Source organism: Hipposideros armiger, unplaced genomic scaffold, assembly GCF_001890085.2.
Source record: "Hipposideros armiger isolate ML-2016 unplaced genomic scaffold, ASM189008v1 scaffold_184, whole genome shotgun sequence".
In the NCBI taxonomy this organism is placed as follows: Eukaryota; Metazoa; Chordata; class Mammalia; order Chiroptera; family Hipposideridae; genus Hipposideros; species Hipposideros armiger.
In genome coordinates this window covers 936,014-956,937 of record NW_017731534.1, presented here as the reverse complement: position 1 = coordinate 956,937, position 20,924 = coordinate 936,014, and the positions used below count along the sequence as shown (strand labels likewise).

Below are 20,924 nucleotides of genomic sequence, written 5' to 3'. Positions count from 1 at the left end.
TCCAAGGATTGGACATGGAATACAGAAACTGAGAAACAATTCTAGTTCAAGACATTTTTTTTCACTTTTAATAATTGAGTAAATTTCTGTAATTGGTAATGCTTTCATGTGGGAGGAAATTCAGAAGGTACAAAAAAGAACAAAGTTTTTGCCTAGCACTAAGATCGATGCTGGGGATATAAAACTGAATAAGATCCAATACTTGCCCTCAAGGGAGAGAAATACTTGAGCAGATCATTTTGATTGGTGTGATAGGTACTGGAGTAGAGATGTGCCCAGGATGCATCGTAGCATACAGGACAGGCCTATAAACTCAAATTGAAAAAGAGGTGGTTATGGACTAGTTATGTTAGAATTCCTAGGGAAGATAACAGGCAAGATGTGTGTTAGGCAAGGGGACCAGTTAGGGAGGTCAGTATAATAATCCACTTGAGTCCATGAGGCCCTGGATAATACTGTAGTAATGGAGAGGAAGGTACATGTTAAACATTTTGGAATAAAATCAGTAGGACTATGTGATTAACTATGGGAAGTCAAGTAGAGGGAGAAATCAAGGACTAAGTTTCTGACTTGTGTGACTAGGAGTTGCTATCTAGAGGAAGATCTGAAAAAGACAAGGACTGAAAAAGGAGAACCAGAAGAAGGGTGTCATGGAAATGATTTCAAGAAGTAGACACCAGTAACAGATGGCATTTACATTCCTAGATGCGTTGGCGGGGACCGTTTGAATGGAACAGTAGGAATCAATGAGAGTGCAAATTGAAAAAGTAGAGGACAGTGGATATAAGCTATTGTTAAAGTTTGGCTGCATAGGAAAAAGATATATGGGACAGAGTTAAAAGCGGTTTCATGGTTAAGAAATTAATTTTTAAAGTTAGGAAAGAACTGAACATGATAACAGACTGAAGTGGTTTAAAGGGAGGTGTAGTAAAACTAAAGATGAGAAAAGGGTGGAAAGAGAGATTAAGAGGAAAGAATAAAATAATTCATTTAATGATATTTGAGGTGAAGTAATTCTAGATGATGACAAGCCCTAGGTCTGGCTATGGCTATTAATGACGGAAATGGAGTTGAGATGGTTACTAAAATTTAGGTCAGGAAATTGTGAAGCTAGAATTTAGACATTGAGTCCAATGTCCATATAGAAGTCATCAGGATGTCAGTGGGACTGGAATAGACTGTGAATTAGGTACAGAAGAGGTCCCTAGATAAAAGCAACCAGGAGAGTTGCAAGGTGATATGGTTGCATTCCCTGGGCTGCAAAGGAAGAGAATCCTGTTTTTTGTTTTTTTTTAAAGACTTGGAAGAATAATGTTTTTAAAGGGACAGTGAGGGGCAAGGAGAGCGTCATGCACTCTGTTTTGCTTTGGTATTGTGGGACAGGAAGCTGAAACAGCCTTTGCGCCCAAAAGTGTTTTTTGGGGGAAGCCAGTATTCTCTTACAGCAAAGAGTAAAAGGAAATATTTGATAACAGGATTGGGAATATAAGGGAGTTAATCATGGACCGGAAAACACAGAGAAAAGATTGGGAGAGAAGAAGGATGCTCGATATGTCAGGAGAGAGAAAACTTACTAGACTATGGAATGAGAGCACAGGAGAGATAGATAACTAGAGGGGCTTGCATTTTGATAAGGAAATGAGGAAAGCGTGTTGTAATAAATGATTCCATGGTTCTAAATGGAACATTAATGTCAAATTTCAACAAAATTAAAGCAGGGTTCGTCTTGTGTTGGTACCTGGTAATTTGCAGGGAAAGTCATCATGGATTAAATGTTTTTTTATTTTATTTTAAAATTAGTTTCAGCTATACAAAACAGTACAATAGTTATACTTTTTACCCCTCAAAGTGACAACCCCCCTCCCCCAATGTGCCGCCCCACTCCCCCACCCATATCATACATACCTATTACAATTCCCTTGATTCCACTCCCACACTATACTCCACATCCCGTGACTATATGTATATATTTAATTATACTTGACATACAATATTCTACAACATCAGCTTCAGGTGTACAGTGCAGTGATCAAGCCTCTACCCCATCCATGAAGTGGTCTCCCTAACAAGACATGTGACCATCTGACACCCTACAAAATATTTACAACATTATTAATTATATTCCCCGAACTGTCTTTCATATCCCTGTAGCAATATTGTAGTTACCTATTTATGCTGTCTAATCCCTTCACTTTCTCCCTCATCCCCACCCCCTCCCAATTTGCAACCATCAGTTTTTCCTCTATATCTCTGAGACCACTTCTGTTTACTTTGCTCGTTCATTCAGTTTTTTAGATTCCACATATAAATGAAATCATATGGTATTTGTCTTTCTCCAACTGACTTATTTCACTTAACATAATAGTCTCTAGGTCCATCCATATCGTCCCAAATGGTACGATTTCATTCTTCTTTATAGCAGAGTAATACTCCACTGTATAAATGTACCACAGTTTCTTAATCCAGTTATTTACCGATGGGCATTTCAGTTGTTTCCAAGTCTTGGCTATTGTAAATAGCGCTGCGATAAACATAGGGGAGCATATATTTTTTCAAATTAGCGTCTTGGGTTTCTCTGGATAGATACCCAAGAGTGAAAATGCTGGGTCATACAGTAGTTCCGTTTCCAGTTTTTTGAGATACCTCCGTACTGATTTCCATAGTGGCTGCACCAATCTGCAGTCCCACCAACAGTGCAGCAGGGTTCCCTTTTCTCCACAACCTTGCCAGCACTTTGTTTGTTGATTTATTGTTGATAGCCATTCTCACCGGAGTGAAATGGTATCTCATTGTGGTTTTTATTTGCATTTCTCTAGTGATTAGTGAGGTTGAACATTTTTTCATATGCCTGTTGGCTATCTGTATGTTCTCTTTAGAGAAATGTCTCTTCATATCCTCTGCCCATTTTTTAATTGGGTTGTTTGTTTTTTTGGTGTTGAGTTGAATGAGTGTTTTATAAATTTTGGATATTAACCCCTTATCAGATATATCGTTGGCAAATATCTTCTCCCATTCAATAGGCTGCCTTTTTGTTTTATTGATGATTTCCTTTGCTGTGAAAAACCTTTAAGTTTGATGTAATCGCATATGTTTATTTTTTCTTTTATTTCCCTTGCTCAAGGGAATATATCAGTAAAAATATTACTGAGGGTAATGTCTGCAAATTTACTCCCTATGTTTTCTTCTAGGAGTTTTATGGTTTCAGGTCTTACATTTAAGTCTTTAATCCATTTTGAATTTGTTCCTGTATATGGTGTAAGTAGGTGGTCCATTTTCATTTTTTGCACATGTCAGTCCAGTTTTCCCAGCACCATTTATTAAATAGACTATTTTTACTCCAATATAAATTCTTGCTTCCACTGTCATAGATTAAATGACCATATATGGACGGGTTTATTTCTGGGCCCTGTATTCTGTTCCATTGATCTATGTGTCTGTTTTTATGCCAGTATAATACTGTTTTGATTACTGTAGCCTTGTAGTATGATTTGATGTCGGGTAGCGTGATACCTCCCACTTTGTTCTTATTTCTCAAAATTGCAGTGGCTATTCGGGGTCTTTTATGGCTTCACATAAATTTTAGGATTATATATTCTATTTCTGAGAAAAATGTCCTTGGTATTTTCATAGGAATTGCATTGAATCTATATATTGCCTTAGGTAGTATTAACATTTTAACTATATTAATTCTTCCTACCCATGAACATGGTATGTATCTCCATTTATTTGTATCTTCTTTGATTTCTCTCTTCAGTGCTTTATAATTTTCTGAGTACAGGTCTTTTACTTCTTTGGTTAAATTTATTCCTAGATATTTTATTGTTTTTGAAGCAATTGTAAAAGGGATTGATTTTCTTTTTTTTTTGTTTAAGATTTTTATTGGGGAATTGGGGGATAGGAACAGTGCTGGGGAATTGGGGGAAAGGGAACAGACAAGTTGCTGTCCTTTTGTTCTTCAGTCTAGTTGTGGAGGATGTTGCTTCACTGGCCCAAGTTGGCACCATCATTGCGCTCTTCCTGGGTGAGGCAGATCAGTCGCCGGCTTCTGGATGGCTGCTCACAGCGGCTGCTGGCTGCTCACGCTGGTTGCTGGCTACACACGGTAGCCCATGGCAACCCACTGCAGCAGGGGCTGCAGCCTGTGCCATAGCCGGTGACTCACAACAGCCCAGCTCCAAGTACAGCTGTTCTTCACCATCTTAGCTGTAGAGGGCAGTGTCACTGGCCCTCATATGTGGGATCCGAACCGGGGCCCTCTGGCGTCCCAAGCCAGCTCTTAACCAACGCGCCACTCGGCCGGCCCAAGGGATTGATTTTCTAATTTCTTCTTCTGATAGTTAATTATTGGTGTATACAAATGCAACTGATTTCTGAATATTAATTTTGTATCCGGCTACCTTTCTAAATTCATGGATTAAGTGTTTGAAGTAAGGGTATGTGGGGTCACTAGTGTCTTGCTATACAATATATCAAAGGAGAATTGAACTATTCCTTGTTTCCAAACAGTGGTTAAAGTGAACAATGGCCAGTAATCACAAACTTTCAGCAGCTCGTCCTGTTTCACGAGGTGGAATTGGATTGGCAGGAAGGCCTGCTTCTGGAATACGGCCCCCATCAGGAAATATTCGAGTGGCAACTGGAGTAAGTTTGAAACAAATGAATTCTTGTGCATATATCTTGGTAGAAGTTGAAAATCCTGTCTATAATAAGAGATTTTTTGTTCTTTCTTCTATAAACATTCTATTATATGTGTTTGTTTCTTGGAAAACATTGAGAAGTATAAATATGGGAGAATGTCTGAAAGTCACTATAGAGGGAAGATGCCTGTTTACGCTGATATTCAAATGTATTTTAAGGCTACAATTATTTAAGTGGTATAGTATATTGGTGCCAGAATCAAATGAAATGAAGTAGACCAAAAATAGAATCAGACATACGAGTATGTAAGAATTTAATTAATGATTAAGGTGGCATTTCAAATTAGTTGGAAAAGCATGGAGTATTCAATAGTGCATTCAAGTAAACCATTGTTTTAAGAAATTAATCCCTCTCTTACACAGAATTCTAGGTATTTTAGAAACTTTATATTTAAAAAACAAAATCATAAATATACCAAAAGAAAATACAAACAAGTATTTCATATAAACTTGGATGGGCTAGGCTTTTGTAAAATTACACAAATACCAAATACAGAAAAGTATTTTTATATTTTAATTTACAAAAATTGAAAACACCATAAAATTTTAAAAGAAAAATGACTAACTGGTAAAAAATATTTGCAATAGATGCCAAGCATTGAGTTCAGAATCTTAAAATTAGAAAGCAAACTACTGATTTGTAAGAGCTCTTTCTGTTAATGCTATAAACCCTATGTCCAACTAAATTCCATGAGATTTCTGCTGGGGGCAATGGAGTCAATATTATTATAAAACCATTCTAAAATTTACCCGAAACAATGAAATAGCAAAACAAGAAGAAATACAGTACTCTAATATATAAAAATATGTTATAAATGATAAGTTAAACAATGTTCTGGTTGCCACAGCAGCTGAGAAACAAACTGTAGTAAACGTTAAGAGCTTAATGTAAGATAGTGTCATAAATCAGTGAATCAGTAAAAGAAGAATAATTATATAAGGAAAAAAGTCAATAAACTTTATAAACTGATGGAATTCTAAGTAGAATAATATCTTGTAAAGATAATTATTACATTGTCATAATTATAACAGTGAAATTTGAAAACAACCTAAATGACCTCACAACAGTAGCATCATAAATAAATTATATGTCTATCCCTATAATAGACTATTAGGTAGCCATTAAAAGTTATTTTTAAAGAATATTTGAGGAAATAATGTATCTTGATGATACACTTTATTTATTATATTCCTATATAATAAATGAAAAAAGTAGTGTGGTGTCAATTTAACATAAAATGTACATTTATATGTACAAAGAAAGAAATGAATACACCAAAATATTCATAGTAATTTCTCTCATGCTCATGGTAGACGGTTTTGACTACCTCAATAAAGTGCATGTGAGGTACTCAAGCTAAGACAATAGGCTAATTGCAAACTAGAGATAATGCCGGGTCCTGTGTTTAATTCATACGAAGAGCAGCAATTTTTGGAGGGAATAATTTTGTTAAAGTTGGTTTTGTTAAATGTTTGTGATTTTTTTAGAGTTTGAGGTAACATTATCAACATGATCAACTTATACTGAAATGATTTTTCTGAAGTCATAAAAAATGTGGTACTGAGCCAGGGTATCTTTACTATTTTAGTAAGAATTTATGCTTGTTAATTAAATATTTATAAAAGGAATCTGACGTTTATTGGCCTTTTATTATTTGTCAGGTGCTTTACTTATTTAATATTTGCAATTTTTAAGATAGTAATGCTCGTTGTAAAACATACAAAGGAAAAGTGTCAGTGTTCCCTATGACCCAGGTATAACCATTGTCAACATTGTGACATGTATCCCTCCAGACTTTTTTCTATCCATTTACAAACACTAGCACACATGCACATACAGCTATATGGTTTTAGCATTTTCCAAAATAAGGATAATATTATATGCATTCTTATTTAGTTTGTGCTTTATTTTCAGTAATATATGAAAAATGTATTTCCTTGTGAATACACATATATCTATTCTTTTTAATGTGTGCAGTTTTAATTTATACTTTATTTCATCTGGATAATTTTTTTTCAAAGTAGAATAGTTATTTGAGTAGCTGTCATAATTATGCTTGCATAAAGCCAAATAGAAAATTAATCCAAAAGTTTACAAAGGGAGAGATTTAGCATTCTCTCACAAGGTTCACTCAGGATAACCCTAAACTCATTTCATGTGAATTTGTAGCTGACGGCCTTCCTGTGTACAACATATTCTCTGGAGTGTGTTACTGTAACTGGCCCACATACTGAAAAATAATTACCAAGTAATTCTCAGAATCACTTAAGAACTATGTTAGCTCATTGGATTAGAGGCTACCAGCTAAGAGAATTCAAAACAAACAAAATGAATGAAAATGGTTATATCCAACGCCTATCTAAAATTTCTACTACATATTTAATCTACTACTTTACTCTTTGGAAGGGCGGGGAGAAGAAAAGAGGGAAAGGAAGATAAACAAAAGAAGGGTATCTTGGAAGAGTTTCAGGTTGTCTCTAATACCTTTCCATGACTGTACAAGAAAGGAGTTTTTTGTCCTTTTCTCCGGGTGTGTAATATTATATTGGATTTTGCAGACCTGAAGAAGAGAATCATGTGAAGTAATAATATAAATGCTTGCTGAATGATGCAAGCCCTTTAATCCTTACATGGTTGTCTTGTGATGGAATTATATCTAATCTTTTTTCAAAATGAAAATCTGTTTATTTTTTTCTGATTTTATAGGTAATATGTGCTTACTGTGATAATGCTGAAAACACCAAGTTATATAAAAGAGAAAAGTAAAAATAAATTATAATGTAATTGTATAGCAATAAACATTGTTACTATGTTTTATATAACCCCCCAGACTTCTTGTTTTACAAAAATAAAATTATAAATACTGTTTTGTAAACTGTTCTGTTATATACTACAGTTTATGGTTAAATGAGGACAAATGTGTGGACATTTAGCTCCTTCCAGTTTTGGGGTATTATTAAATAATGTCTATACATAGAATTTTAAATTTTAAAGAATTTATTTAATAATATTTCACACTTCAAATATTCAAAAATATAAGGAATATTTTCTAAATTATATCGAATTAAAAATAATTTTTAATATTCTCTTTGCAGTCTTTTAAAATTATTATTAAGTTTATCAGGGTGACATTTGTTAGTGAAATCTTAACAATAGTAGAAGTACAGTGTTTTTCTAGTTTACTGAAACTGAAATCTTGTTATTTAGATGCCACCTGGAACAGCAAGACCAGGCTCCCGTGGTGGTGCCATAGGGACAGGAGGAGTGCTGTCTTCTCAAATTAAAGTTGCGGATCGTCCTGTAACACAACAAGGCTTGAGTGGAATGAAAACTGGGATTAAAGGTATCTATTTTAAGAAGACGAGTATATTTTGTGTAAGAAATATTATAGTACCATATTACTAAATCAGAATTATACATGAAAGAGGCTATTTTATTCAGTTCTTACTCCTTGATTCACGAAATTGTTGTGAAGGGGTAAATAAGAGAATGAATGTGAAAATACATGGTAAACTAGAGAGATATATACATATATGAGCTATTTGGATCTTCATTTTTCTGAACATGGAGCTTTGCTACAACTTGAAGAAATTTGAAATAATTTGAAGCAAAGCTCAGGAATGGAAACTATTTCTAGTGCTATATGGAAATATTCTGAAATACTGTTTGATTGTTTCCATATCACAATGATACTATTAAGATATTTGTGTATTTTTAAGAAGTAAGTCAAGAAGGGTAACTTTTTCTGATAATTAATACTCCATTATAATACCTAAGGAAATGAGGCTAACATCTGTCATTGTGCCTCTCAGTATGTGTTTACAAAGGCATAACAATACACTATATGTTATGATTCAAAAAAATTGGTCTGTTATGTACATAAATCAAAGCATGGTGAACTGTTTTATAATGAGTGTTTTGTCTTCTGTATGTGTGGCAAAGGACTTATCAGAGATGAAGATATTCTACTGGTACAAAGTTAATTATAAGATATCATACTACTAAAGGCAGTATATCATGCCTTTCAGGAGATTTAAATTTTAATTGTAATACACTTAGCTCACTAGATAATAAATCAATTAATTATTTAGAAATACTTGCTTAATAATTGTCAATACTGTAAAAAAATGAGGCAAAATTACATAGTTGTTTGGTTTTTAAAGGTATATTCGTGGAAATGCTTGTATGTTTAATATTACTTATTACAAAGCATTATGGGTAGAAACACTGACATTCTATAAAGGATTCACTAAATATTTATTAATGTATTAATTTCTCCTTCAAAACATAACCAATATCATTTAAGATAGTTTTACCAATATACTTGATAGCCTTAGCCTTACATGAAAGAATTCTGACAGTTACCACTATGCACCACTACCTGCTATAACTTTTGTTCTTACCCACCCTCGTGCCCCATTTCCCTTTCTAATAAAACATTCTCTCCCTCTTCTCAGTATAGACCTCACAGTCAATATGCCCTAGCCTTACCACTCACACCTTGCAGAGCTCTTCATCTCTTTCAAGTATTGTGACATTTAACCTAGGAGTACTTTCCTAGTCCTACTGAAATCTAGGATCATGTTCTAAAAAAGTATCTGAAACAAATTATGAAAAATCATAATCTTTTGCTTGCATGGAGAAACTCAGTCTAAATCTGTACTGTCCATTGTGATAGCCAATTGCTACATGTAGCTATTTAAATTTAAATTAGTTAAAATAAAAATTCAGTTCCCCAGTAGCACTAGCTATATTTCAAGTGCTCACTAATCCCATGTAGCTTGTTTACATGATGGTGTGCTGATATGGATTATTTCCATTGTTGCAGAAAGGTCTCTTGGATAGCACTGTTCTAGACTCCCTTAGATCCAGTTTCCATTCAGGCAACCTGACCTGTAGATTCTATGTCTTAACAAGCCCCTTTCTAGTCTCATCTTTGTTGTCTTGATTCAAGCTTCCATTATTTTACATTGCTAAGATATGAGTTCTCTTTTTTCTTTCAATGGTTCTTCTTGATTATCAAATTTATTGGGGCATTCATGAAGACTATCAGAGAATTGTGGAGTGTAATTCTGGTTGTGCTGTGGATTTCCTGTTCCAAACTGAACACTAATATTTAAAAATTTTTTTTTAGGTCCTCAGAGGCAAATTTTAGACAAATCTTATTATCTTGGGCTTCTTCGGTATGTTAAATAAGCATGTTTTTTTCCTATGCATAATCATTGAGTTTTAACTGTGGTTCTTATTAACATAATTTGGTATCTGTTGATTTCTAAGAATTATTTTATATTCTAACATAATTTTTGCTTAATTTGGCTGTATTACAAAATAGATATATAGTGCAATTAGACTTAGATTTTAAATTTTATGTATTTGCATGTTTGTGAGCTATGTATTTCAAGATCACTTTTTAAAAATATAGTAAGAATAACCTTTTATGCTTTTTTCACTAATTATTCTGAAATATATTATTCACACCATTGAAATATCCCCAGTTACATCTAATAATATGTATGTACTTATCTATGAATATCAATTCATGCAAATTTTTTAAGTGAGTTTTTGTTTTTCGATTACAGTTGACTTACAATATTATATTAGTTACAGGTGTACAACATAGTGATTAGACATTTATATAACTGACAAAGTGATCACCCTGATAATCTCATACCCATCTGACACCATACATATTTATTAAAATATTATTGACTATATTTCTTATTCTATACTTTACATCCTCATGACTGTTTTGTAACTACCAATTTATACTTCTTAATCCCTTCCCCTTTTTCATCCATCTTCCCAATGCCTCCTCCATCTGGCAACCATCAAAATGGTCTCTATCTATGAGTTTGTTTCTGTTTTGTTTGTTTGTTGGTTTCTACATATAGATTCCACATATAGATGAAATCATATGGCATTTGTCTTTCTCTGTCTGACTTACTCCACTGAGCACAATATCCTCTAGGTTGCTCTATGTTGTCACAGGTGGCAAGAGCTTAACAAAGGAACAGGGGCCTTTGCTAGCACTTCTGTCTGGGAGAAAGCTGCCCCTCCAGCCCTCACCCTCTAGCCAGACAATTTAGTTCATCCCTGTATATCCCTGGCACCCCCCTCTCCTCAAGCTGCTGCCCCAGCACTGGATCTCAGAGAAAGTGATTCCATCAGCGAGTAAGTCTGTGCACAGGCCCTTTCAGAGTAGTGCCTGGTACTCCAGCAGCTCTCCATCTCACTCAGCCACAATCTCCACTAGTTTGCACAGCCTGAAGTTATGGGGACTTTCCTTTCCAGCACCAGAACTCTGGGTTGGGGAGTCTGGTGTGGGGCTGGGACCCCTCGCTCCTCAGAGGTGACCTCTGCAACCAAGATATCCCTCCCAACATTTAATTGCACATGTGAGTGTGGGTCTAGCCTGTTTTGTCTCTCTATCCCTCCCTCCTGTCAGTCTTAACATGGCTTCTATATATCCTTAGTTATAGGAGTTCTATTCAGCTATACCTCAGGAGACTCTCAATGATGGTTCTGTAGTTTAGTTGTCATTTTGATGTGGTCATGAGAGGAGGTAAGCACATAGTTGACCCACTCCTCCATCTTGACAATTAGTGCAGTTTTACCTAAGTGTGTGGTCAATTTGATAAAAATGTAGACTAATTTTTATTAATTCATGAGCTTTCTTATATATCTCTATGTAGCTCTAAATTAAGAGCTTTTTTTCATATTCTTTACCTACCTTTTTCTCCGCTCATATGTCCTACTGTTTAATCTCCATTTTCCCATTTTACTTAATTTTCTTTTTGACTTGTCATCTCTTATCTTCATTCTCTCTTATTTCCATTTCATTTATTCCTATGTCCTAAAAGATCTGTTTTCTTTCTTAGTCCTCTTAATCTTTTGTTTCTCAGTTACTTCAATTTTTTGATTCTCAAATTCCTAGAAGGCAATAAAGAGTGGTACAGGTTTTTCCAATCTGTCCTCAACACTAACATCAACACCAGTAAGAGAGATAGTGAGGCCATCAGTTGTATAGCATCTCTTGAAATTTGGCCACTTTTTAATCAAAAGAAGCAAAGAGAATGGAGCTATTTCTCGTAATTGCATTGCCTCTCTTCTCCAGGATTTGTGATTCTGCATCAAAGAGTAGTTCTATCTATTTGTGTAGTTGTTTGACTCTAAAGCAGTGGTTCTCAACTGGTGGTGATGGTGCCCCCAGGGAACATTTGACAATTTTTAGACCCACTTTTGGTTGTCAGAACTGGGGTTAGGAGGATATACTAATAGCATCCAGACCAGGAATGCTGTTAAACATCCTATAGTGTACAGGATAGCTCTGTCCCGCCTGCCCAGCCACCCCCATCCCCCGCCACCAAAGTATTATTTAATGACCTAAAATGTCAATAGTGTCACTCTTGAGGTACCCTGCCCTAGAAGATAGCAGGGCATCTACTTCTGTCTATAGATTGTACCAGTTTTACTAGGTTTCCAAGCTGTCCCTGTGTCATTTTTTTAATGATTAAAGAATCTATGTCGGTTTCTTATCAGTTGTCATATGGCTCATTCTTTTTTTTTTTTTTAAGATTTTTATTGGGAAATTGGGGGAAGGGAAACAGAAAAGTTGCTGTCCTTTTGTTCTTCAGTCTAGTTGTGGAGGACGTTGCTTCACTGGCCCAAGTTGGTACCATCATTGCGCTGTTCCCAGATGAAGCAGATCAGTCGCCGGCTTCTGGACGGCCGCTCATGCTGGCTGCTGGCTACACATGGTAGCCCATGGCAACCCACTGCAGCAGGGGCTGCAGCCTACGCCGTTGCCGGAGACTCATGGCAACCCAGCTCCAGGTTGAGCTGTTGTTCAGCATCTTAGCTGTAGAGGGCAGTGTCACTGGCCCTCATATGAGGGATCCGAACCGGGGCCCTCTGGCATCCCAAGCCAGCTCTTAACCAATGTGCCACTCAGCCGGCCCGGGATATGGCTCATTCTTAATCAAATAAACCACTTAAATTGTTTTTTTAATTTTAGTGACATTTCATGAAACCATTTATCTATTATTGTTATACATTTATGAAAAGTTTGTTTCAGTTGACTAGAAAGAGTCTTTTCTTGATTAGAAGTATTGCTGACTTTCTCATTTCTTTTAATTTAGAAGTAAAATAAGTGAACTTACATCCGAAATGAATAAACTTCAGAAAGAAATAGAAATGTACAATCAAGAGAATTCAGTATATTTATCATATGAAAAGAGGTGAGTAATTTTTCAGTTAAAATATACAAGATCTTTTTTATTAGTAATATTTAATGTAATGTGTTTTGAGAGCTTAATACTGAATTTGTAGTTATTGATAATGTTCATATTATTCATTTGCTTATTTGTGATTTATGAATGGATTTATTTTATGCTTACAGAGCTGAGATCTTAGCTATTGAAATCAAAGAGTTTCAAGGACAACTAGCAGACTACAACATGGTATTTGCTTTTTCTTAGAGAATTTCCTTTGAATATTTTCATTACTTTCTAGCTTGATATATTTTAAGAATATATAATTTTAAATACATATTAAAAATATATTATTTTAAATACCACATAATACACGAATACATGCTTATTGTGACAGATTAAAACCGTAGAAAGTGTAGAGATTAAACTGTCTTTGTTTCTTTCCTCTTATCCCTCCCCAGACATAATTCGGCTTAATAGGTTGATACATATTCTTCCAGTCTTTTTTTTAAAAAAATACATATACTTAAAAATACAGAAATACACACTTTTTTCCCCCCTAACAATGTTAAAGTAATAATTTAATAAGTAGCTAAAATTTATTGGATTCTAACAGTGTCACTGCTTTAAAACATTTTACCTTTTTATGGACTGTTGTCATGAAATTTTAAAAATTTAATTATTTAGTATGCAGATTACCTCTACCCATATGTTTCATTCAAAATACAATGTTTGCCTTCTGTCAAAATAGAGTATATAACATAATCATAGTTCCACCAAGGATGCTTTCTATGTGAACTTTCAGAGAAATAGTCCTCTTAGCAGTGTTGATAACTGCCCCAATCTTTGGGGTGATCTTGGCCCTGTGAAAATTTCTAGTGTCAGAATTTCCTTCCTTTCAACTCTATAGGTGATTTAAGCTGTAATGGTGTCTGGACTTAATGAAAGAGAAAAACTTTATCTCACTATTAAAAATAGTGTTATAAAAAATAAGAAAGATTTCATTATAATGGTTAGGTAAATTTTGATATACCTATTAGATATTGTTATATTGTACTTATAAACAAAATTTTGCTGAATATGGTATATTGTAATTTTTAAATTTGTTGGACTATATAATCCATAACAAATATTTTATATTGCTTAAGAGTGCAAATTTTTTAGTAAATGTTGTTCTGTTCTAAATATGAGAGAAGTTTTTTATAAAATATGAAAAGACATTATTAGGTAAAAGGGATTTTAGTTGTACTAGAATGCATTAGGTAAATTACTTAGTATACAAATATTCATAATGTGTAAAATATCCTGTTTATATATTTAATGAGCTAAAATCTGATACAGAAAAAGCACTTAGCCAAATTTTTCATGTATATTAAGTATGAAATAAATTTTAGTTCTTATTAGCACTTATTATTTATGTCACAAATAAAAATGTGATATATACTAATGTATTTTAAAAAGCTTAGTCTTTTAGATTCAATTACATTCAAACAGTTTGCTTTTAGTAGCCCTTCTGTTCATATTCTGGCTCCACAACTTGCTAAATTTCTTTATCTGCAAAATGTGGAAAATAATATATATTTCATAGAAAATTATGAAAATTAAGTGAAATAATATATATAATACACTTAAAATAGTGTTTAGCATAAGGTAAATATGTTAGCTACTGATATCATCGCCTTTTTTTTTTTTTTTAAGATTTTTTTTGAGGAATTGGGGAAGGGAATAGTGTAGGGGACCTGGGGAAGGAGAACGTTGTGTTTTTCCAGGACCCATCAGCTCCAAGTCAAGTTGTTGCCTTCAAACTTAATTGTGGAGGGCGCAATCTCAGCTCCAATTCTAGTCGCTGCTTTCAATCTTAGTTGCTGATGGGCGTAGTCCACCATCTCATTCTGCAACCTAGCTGATAAGAGCACGCACTCTCACCGTCTCATCACCCTCCTTTTCTTTTTTTTACAAGGATTTTTATCAAAGTTTTAAAATAGTATTAGATTCCTAATTCCAAAACATTGGAAACAACTTAGATGACAAATAGTGTGGAAATTATTAAATAAATTACAGTTTATTTATTTAATGGGAAATACATATTAAGTAAGAATTAGGTATAAAACTGTATCACCTTACTTTTTTGAAGTAGGCTTACTAGTGTTCGGTTTTTTCCTTACCTTGTTGCTGTTACTTTTTTTTTTAGTTTTTAAAAAACCAAAAAAATCATTTTATGTTTTCACTGGTATACATTTGTAACTCTGTTAACACCCATCTCCCCTGAAAAAAGAGAGAGAAAGAAAGAGAGATCTCCCCCCAACTTTTATTTTAGACCCTTCTTTATAAGCTCAGACATCTCCTCAGAGAAGGAAGAGCTCTCTTCAACGTACAACCTACAGGAAGAGGAGTTCATTACTGCTCACTTTTTTACATTCCTAAAAATGTGGTTTATTGATTGGTCAATCATACAATATATACTTACGCAGGTAGCTCAATATTTGTTTTTACCCTAGAAGGGAAAATACTTGGAAGTATTAATACTTAATACTTAAATGACTATTTATTATTTGTAAGATTGAATACCTATATTATGAATTATAGAGAAAATGTATAAAGACTAATAGCATGTGGTGTGTTTTTTTTGTATTTTTGTTTTTAGTTGGTAGATAAACTTAATACCAATACTGAAATGGAAGAAGTAATGAATGATTACAACATGGTAAGACAATTTATAAGCAATAGATCTATTGTGCATAGACCATATTCCAAAATAAACATTTGTATCTAGAAATAGTTGGATAAAACTTTATGGACTGGACATTGGAGATAGGTATTACTCTAATTCTAAATACTACTATTAGACTTGAGTTTCCTTCATTGCCTTTTTTTTTAAAAAATATTTTTATTGGGAAATTGGGGGATGGGAACAGCGCTGTGGAATTGGGGTAAGGGGAACAGACAAGTTGCTGTCGTTTTGTTCTTCAGTCTAGTTGTGGAGGACGGGCTTCTGGCTGGCCGCTCACGCTGGTTGCTGGCTACACACGGTAGCCCATGGCAACCCACTGCAGCAGGGGCTGTAGCCTACGCCGTCGCCGGAGACTCATGGCAGCCCAGCTCCAGGTTGAGCTGTTGTTTAGCATCTTAGCTGTGAAGGGCAGTGTCACTGGCCCTCATATGTGGGATCCGAACCGGGGCCGTCTGGCATCCCAAGCCAGCTCTTAACCAACGTGCCACTCGGCCGGCCCCTTCGTTGTCGTTTTTAAATTTCTTCCTGTTGTTTGGCTCTCTCAAGTGGATACTTTAGTGTCTTTCTAAAGGTTATGTTTGAACAGGCCTTGTACTCAACATTACTTAGGGAGTCCCATCTACATTGCCTTGTATATAAGTTAGTTTGTAAACTTCCTATTTAATATTTGCACAAATGGAGCTGAGTACTCATTGGAGATACTATGGCACCCTTACAGAGTTTTATAAGAAAGGGAGAAAAGTTAATAATTATCATAAGATGCCAGACATAATGTTACTTTTGATTGGTAAATGAGATTTTGTGTTCAACATTCTTATATTGTTTGATAGAAAACAATAAAATGTTAGTATCTAGCTTGTTTTATTTATAAACAATTGAAAGAAAATCACATATAACTTATAACTTGTACAGATTAAAATTTATTTACAAACTCATAGACTAGTCTGTGAAAGCATAAAATTTATAAAATGACTTTTCTGAATTGGAGTTCTAAAAGCATGATAATTTATTAAATTTTTTCTTAGCTTTTAGAACATAGGAGAATTCCCAATTTGAAAACTGTGCTTTTAATGCCAGATATAAAAAGCAAAAACTTATTTATGTGTTTTGTCAGTTTTTGGGATAGGTCCAAATTTTAAGCTGAATGTGCAGATAGAGTCAGCCAGGGCTACTCAGGTAAAACTGAATGATTTAAGAATAAAACTTGTGTTGGGTATAAATTCAACATATTATTACCAACTATTAAATACCTAATAAATTCTTGAATTTTGTTTACATAAATTAAGTTTACATTGGACTATTTGACAAATCACTAAAGAACACTGAATATTTTTGGTGTGAGATTATAATGCCTGTGAAAAGACTGTTTCTTTTTATCTGGCCCTGTGGTTTGTTAAGTGAAACAAACACTATTGTTTTTACACTTTTATGTGGCATTAGGATTATTATAATAATCTCTCAATTAGTTCATAACCAGTAAATAACCTCTAATGCAATAGATTGGTTTAATGGTAATTTCTTATCAATAACTTTTGTGTTAACTCTCTATTCAGCTTAAAGCTCAAAATGATCGAGAAACTCAAAGTATGGATATAATATTTACTGAAAGACAAGCGTAAGTACAATCCATTTAGAAATGAAGTCGATTTATAAGTGAACTGTATTTGGTAGAATAACTTCTGAGTCATTTATTTCCTTATGAAATTTTTACATTGTTTTGCCCTGTTGCATTTTTTTATTTAAAGAGTTGGACATTTGCAATACAAATTTTATTGTTTATGCATTTATTATCTTTATTTACCATTAAGTACCCAAATCGTGTACATATAAAATTACTACATAGATTAGATAAACAAAATTTTTACTTACAAAAATTTAAAATCTAAGATGGATAAGCTTTTTTAAAAATTTTTATTTTATTTTTTTTCTTTAGCTGAGCCATCCTGCTACCTATTGGCAGCTTAGCGGCAGCTCAGCTCTGGCTGGACATCGAACAGCTCTTGCTCAGAGCTCAAACTCTTGAGTGAGCTCTTAACCAACTGAGCCACTCTGCCAGCCCAAAACGGATAAGCTTTTTAACTAATTTGAATTATGAGATTTAAACCCTAGTCTAATGAAAGGCGCATTATTAGTCAGTGGGCTATTTACAGTATTTTATTATTATTATTTATTTATTTTAAAAGATTTTATTGGGGAATTGGGGGAGGGGAACAGCATTGAGGAATCGGGGAAGGGGAACAGACAAGTTGCTGTCCTTTTGTTCTTCAGTCTAGTTGTGGAGGACGTCACTTCACTGGCCCATGTTGGTATTATCATTGCNACTTCACTGGCCCATGTTGGTATTATCATTGCGCTCTTCTCGGCTGAGGCAATCACTCGCCAGCCATTGGACAGCCGCTCATGGCGACTCACGGCAGCTCACACTGACTGCCAGCCACACATGGTAGCTCACGGCAGCCCACTGCAGCAGGGGCAGCAGCCTACGCCATTGCCGGCAACTCATGGCAGCCCAGCTCCAGGACGAGCTGTTGTTCAACATCTCAGCTGCAGAGGGTGCAGCATCACTGGCTCTCCTGTGAGATCTGAACTGGGGCCCTGCTGCTCAGAGCTGGCATCAACTCTTGGCGTCAAGCCAGCTCTTAACCTACGTGCCACTCGGCTGGCCCTATTTTATTATTTTTTACATTATCCAATTATTAATTGATAATTAATAGTTATATTTGTAATCTATATCATAGGTATACATTATATGTGCATCTTATGTATAATCTGGTTAAAGCCCAAATATCAAGTAACTTTGACTTTAATAATATGGTAATGGTGGCCGTGATAGTAATGCCTACAAAGATAATAAGTAGATATGATGATGTGGTTGTCTTAGTACATTCGGACTGCTATAACAAAATATCATAGACTGGGTATCTTAAACAACAGGAATTTATTGCTCACAGTTCTGGAAGCTGGAAGTCCAAGATCAAGGCACCATCATGGTCCCATTTTGGTAAAGGCCCTCTTCTTGTTTCATACCTGGCATCTTCTTGCTGTGTCCTCCCGTGGAGGAAGGGTCTGGGGAGCTCCCTGGGGTCTCTTGTATAAGGCCACTAACCCCATTCATGAGGGCCCCATCCTCATGACTTAATCACCTCTCAAAGGCCCCACCCTCTAATACCATTACCTTTAGGGATTAGGATTTCAACATATGAATTTTGGAGGGATGCAAATATTCAGACAATAGCAGTGAAGAACAATTATTCTTCATTAACTTCATGACCTTAATTAAATATTGTCTAAGGATATGCATACATAGAAGATGATATATTTTGCACATATATACATTTTTCCCAGAAATTTATTAACATTAATCTCTTTGACAGCAAGGGTGGTAATTAACCTAAATTACCAAAATTCTGTAACATGAAATATACTGTCATGTTACCTGTTTGAACAGTAAATATTTGATGAAGAATAGGATGTTAAAATACAATAAAACATTTGAAAGATAAATGTAATTCTTCTGTTTATTAAAAACAAAGAAATCTCTTTTTTTCTCCATCCATCATTTTATGCTGCTTTTAAAATGCTATCTTAAAAATCATAAATACTGAAAGTCTCTTCCCTTTTACAAAGAAAATTCCATGTTTATGGTGACCAAGCTCTTATTTTAAAAACTTGCCTTTTTTTGTTGTTATTGTTCTAGTTTTAAACCATTCAGTGTAAATATGTATTGCTTATTGTATATATTGATAAAATGCTCTCCTAGGTACCTAAAGAGTAAGAGTAATAAGCTATAGCCTGTTGAAGACCTTATAGCATTTAGAACATTTAGGTCCTCATTTATTTCATTTATCTACAGAGTTATATAATACACAGGTCAGATTTATAAATATTATATATACATGTTTTATAGATACTACATCCAAAATGATAATTCCCAGATTATAAGTTTAAGAATGTCATAGGTTTTTGTGTCTATTTGGTTCATTTAGTGAAGGAAAAATTTCTTTTTTTTTCCAATATTTATTTATTAAATTTATTGGGGTTACAATGGTTAATAAAATTATATAGGTTTCAAGTGTATAATCCTATAATATGTCGTCTATGTATTGCATTGTGTGTTCACCACCCAGAGTCAGCGCTCTTTCCATCACCATATATTTGACCCCCTTTACCCTCTTCTATGACCTCCTCCCCCCTTTACCCTCTAAACCACTAAACTGTTATCTGTGTCTATGAGTTTTTGTTTCTTTGTTTGTTTGTCTTATTCCTTTGTTGCTTTCAGTTTTATATCCCAGATGTGAGTAGATGTATGTATACACAATGAAAATGTTCTTAAAATATGGTAATTTGTCCTGAAAATGTCAGCAGTTTCAAAACTTAGCATCTGTAGTTTATAATTGAGACTGAGTGAAATAGGTTCTCCTGACTTTTTTAAGCAAAAATTTAAATTAAAAACAGGTTGTTTTTATGAAATTTACTTTTATATGCAGCAAGAGGATAGTTTATTTCATGTGTTAATCTGATGGCCAGCATCTGAACACAAATATCTACTTTGACTCTTTTCATTCAGAGGGAGCAGTAAATGCTATACCTTGAGAAGGCAGGTGTAAAAACTTCTGTTTTCATTCTCTTCTATTTTAGTACCACCATTTAGTGTGGTATGACCATCTGGTTTATTAGGAAACATCTATACTCAATAAGTTAGTTATAATATATAGCCTCGATATATTACAGTAGACAAGACACCTGGCTTTAATTCAGTTTCACATGGCTGCTTGAATTATGATTCTCTTCCAGTTCTGATGTCTATAGTTTTCTAGTTTGGTATTAGTCAAAATCAGTTATCTTTTAAAAACATATGTAATTATAATTTTACACCATTATATCCAATTATAAGAGGCTCTTCAATATAAGAGATTAATATAATCTTTGCTGAATCATAATTATATTTCATTTTACTCTGTTTCTCAAATATTAATATTGCCTCTTAAATTAGGAAATGATATTTTGGTTAAATGATAGATTATTTAGAAAATGATGCCTCATATTTCTATTACCTCATATTTGAGATTGAAAACATTAAAGTATAATTGATATTATCTATTAGGAACTATTACAGTTAAAGCATTTATATCCTTTATTGAAAACATGTTTCTATAAACACAAGCAAATATGCATGATAAATAAGTGAGTTCATTCTTGTATGTGACAGGGTGTATCCTCTTGAACAGTTTTTATTTTCCTCAGTAGATATTTGAACTGAATTTACTATTGATATAATCTTTAAG

The 20,924-nt window shown here is 34.1% G+C and overlaps 1 protein-coding gene across 4 annotated transcripts in view; it reads left to right on the top strand.

Moving 5' to 3' along the window:
- The window catches only part of IFT74 (intraflagellar transport 74), a 73,291-nt gene that overhangs the window by 1,388 nt on the left and 50,979 nt on the right, over positions 1 to 20,924 (top strand). For all 4 annotated transcript variants that reach the window (XM_019652673.1, XM_019652674.1, XM_019652675.1 and 1 more), the window contains exons 2-8: positions 4,507 to 4,641; positions 7,906 to 8,041; positions 9,833 to 9,881; positions 12,837 to 12,935; positions 13,097 to 13,157; positions 15,553 to 15,612; positions 17,193 to 17,254. In XM_019652673.1, the coding sequence (XP_019508218.1) occupies positions 4,522 to 4,641; positions 7,906 to 8,041; positions 9,833 to 9,881; positions 12,837 to 12,935; positions 13,097 to 13,157; positions 15,553 to 15,612; positions 17,193 to 17,254 (587 nt within the window). In that variant the 5' untranslated portion in view covers positions 4,507 to 4,521. The remainder of the gene's footprint in view (positions 1 to 4,506; positions 4,642 to 7,905; positions 8,042 to 9,832; positions 9,882 to 12,836; positions 12,936 to 13,096; positions 13,158 to 15,552; positions 15,613 to 17,192; positions 17,255 to 20,924) is intronic.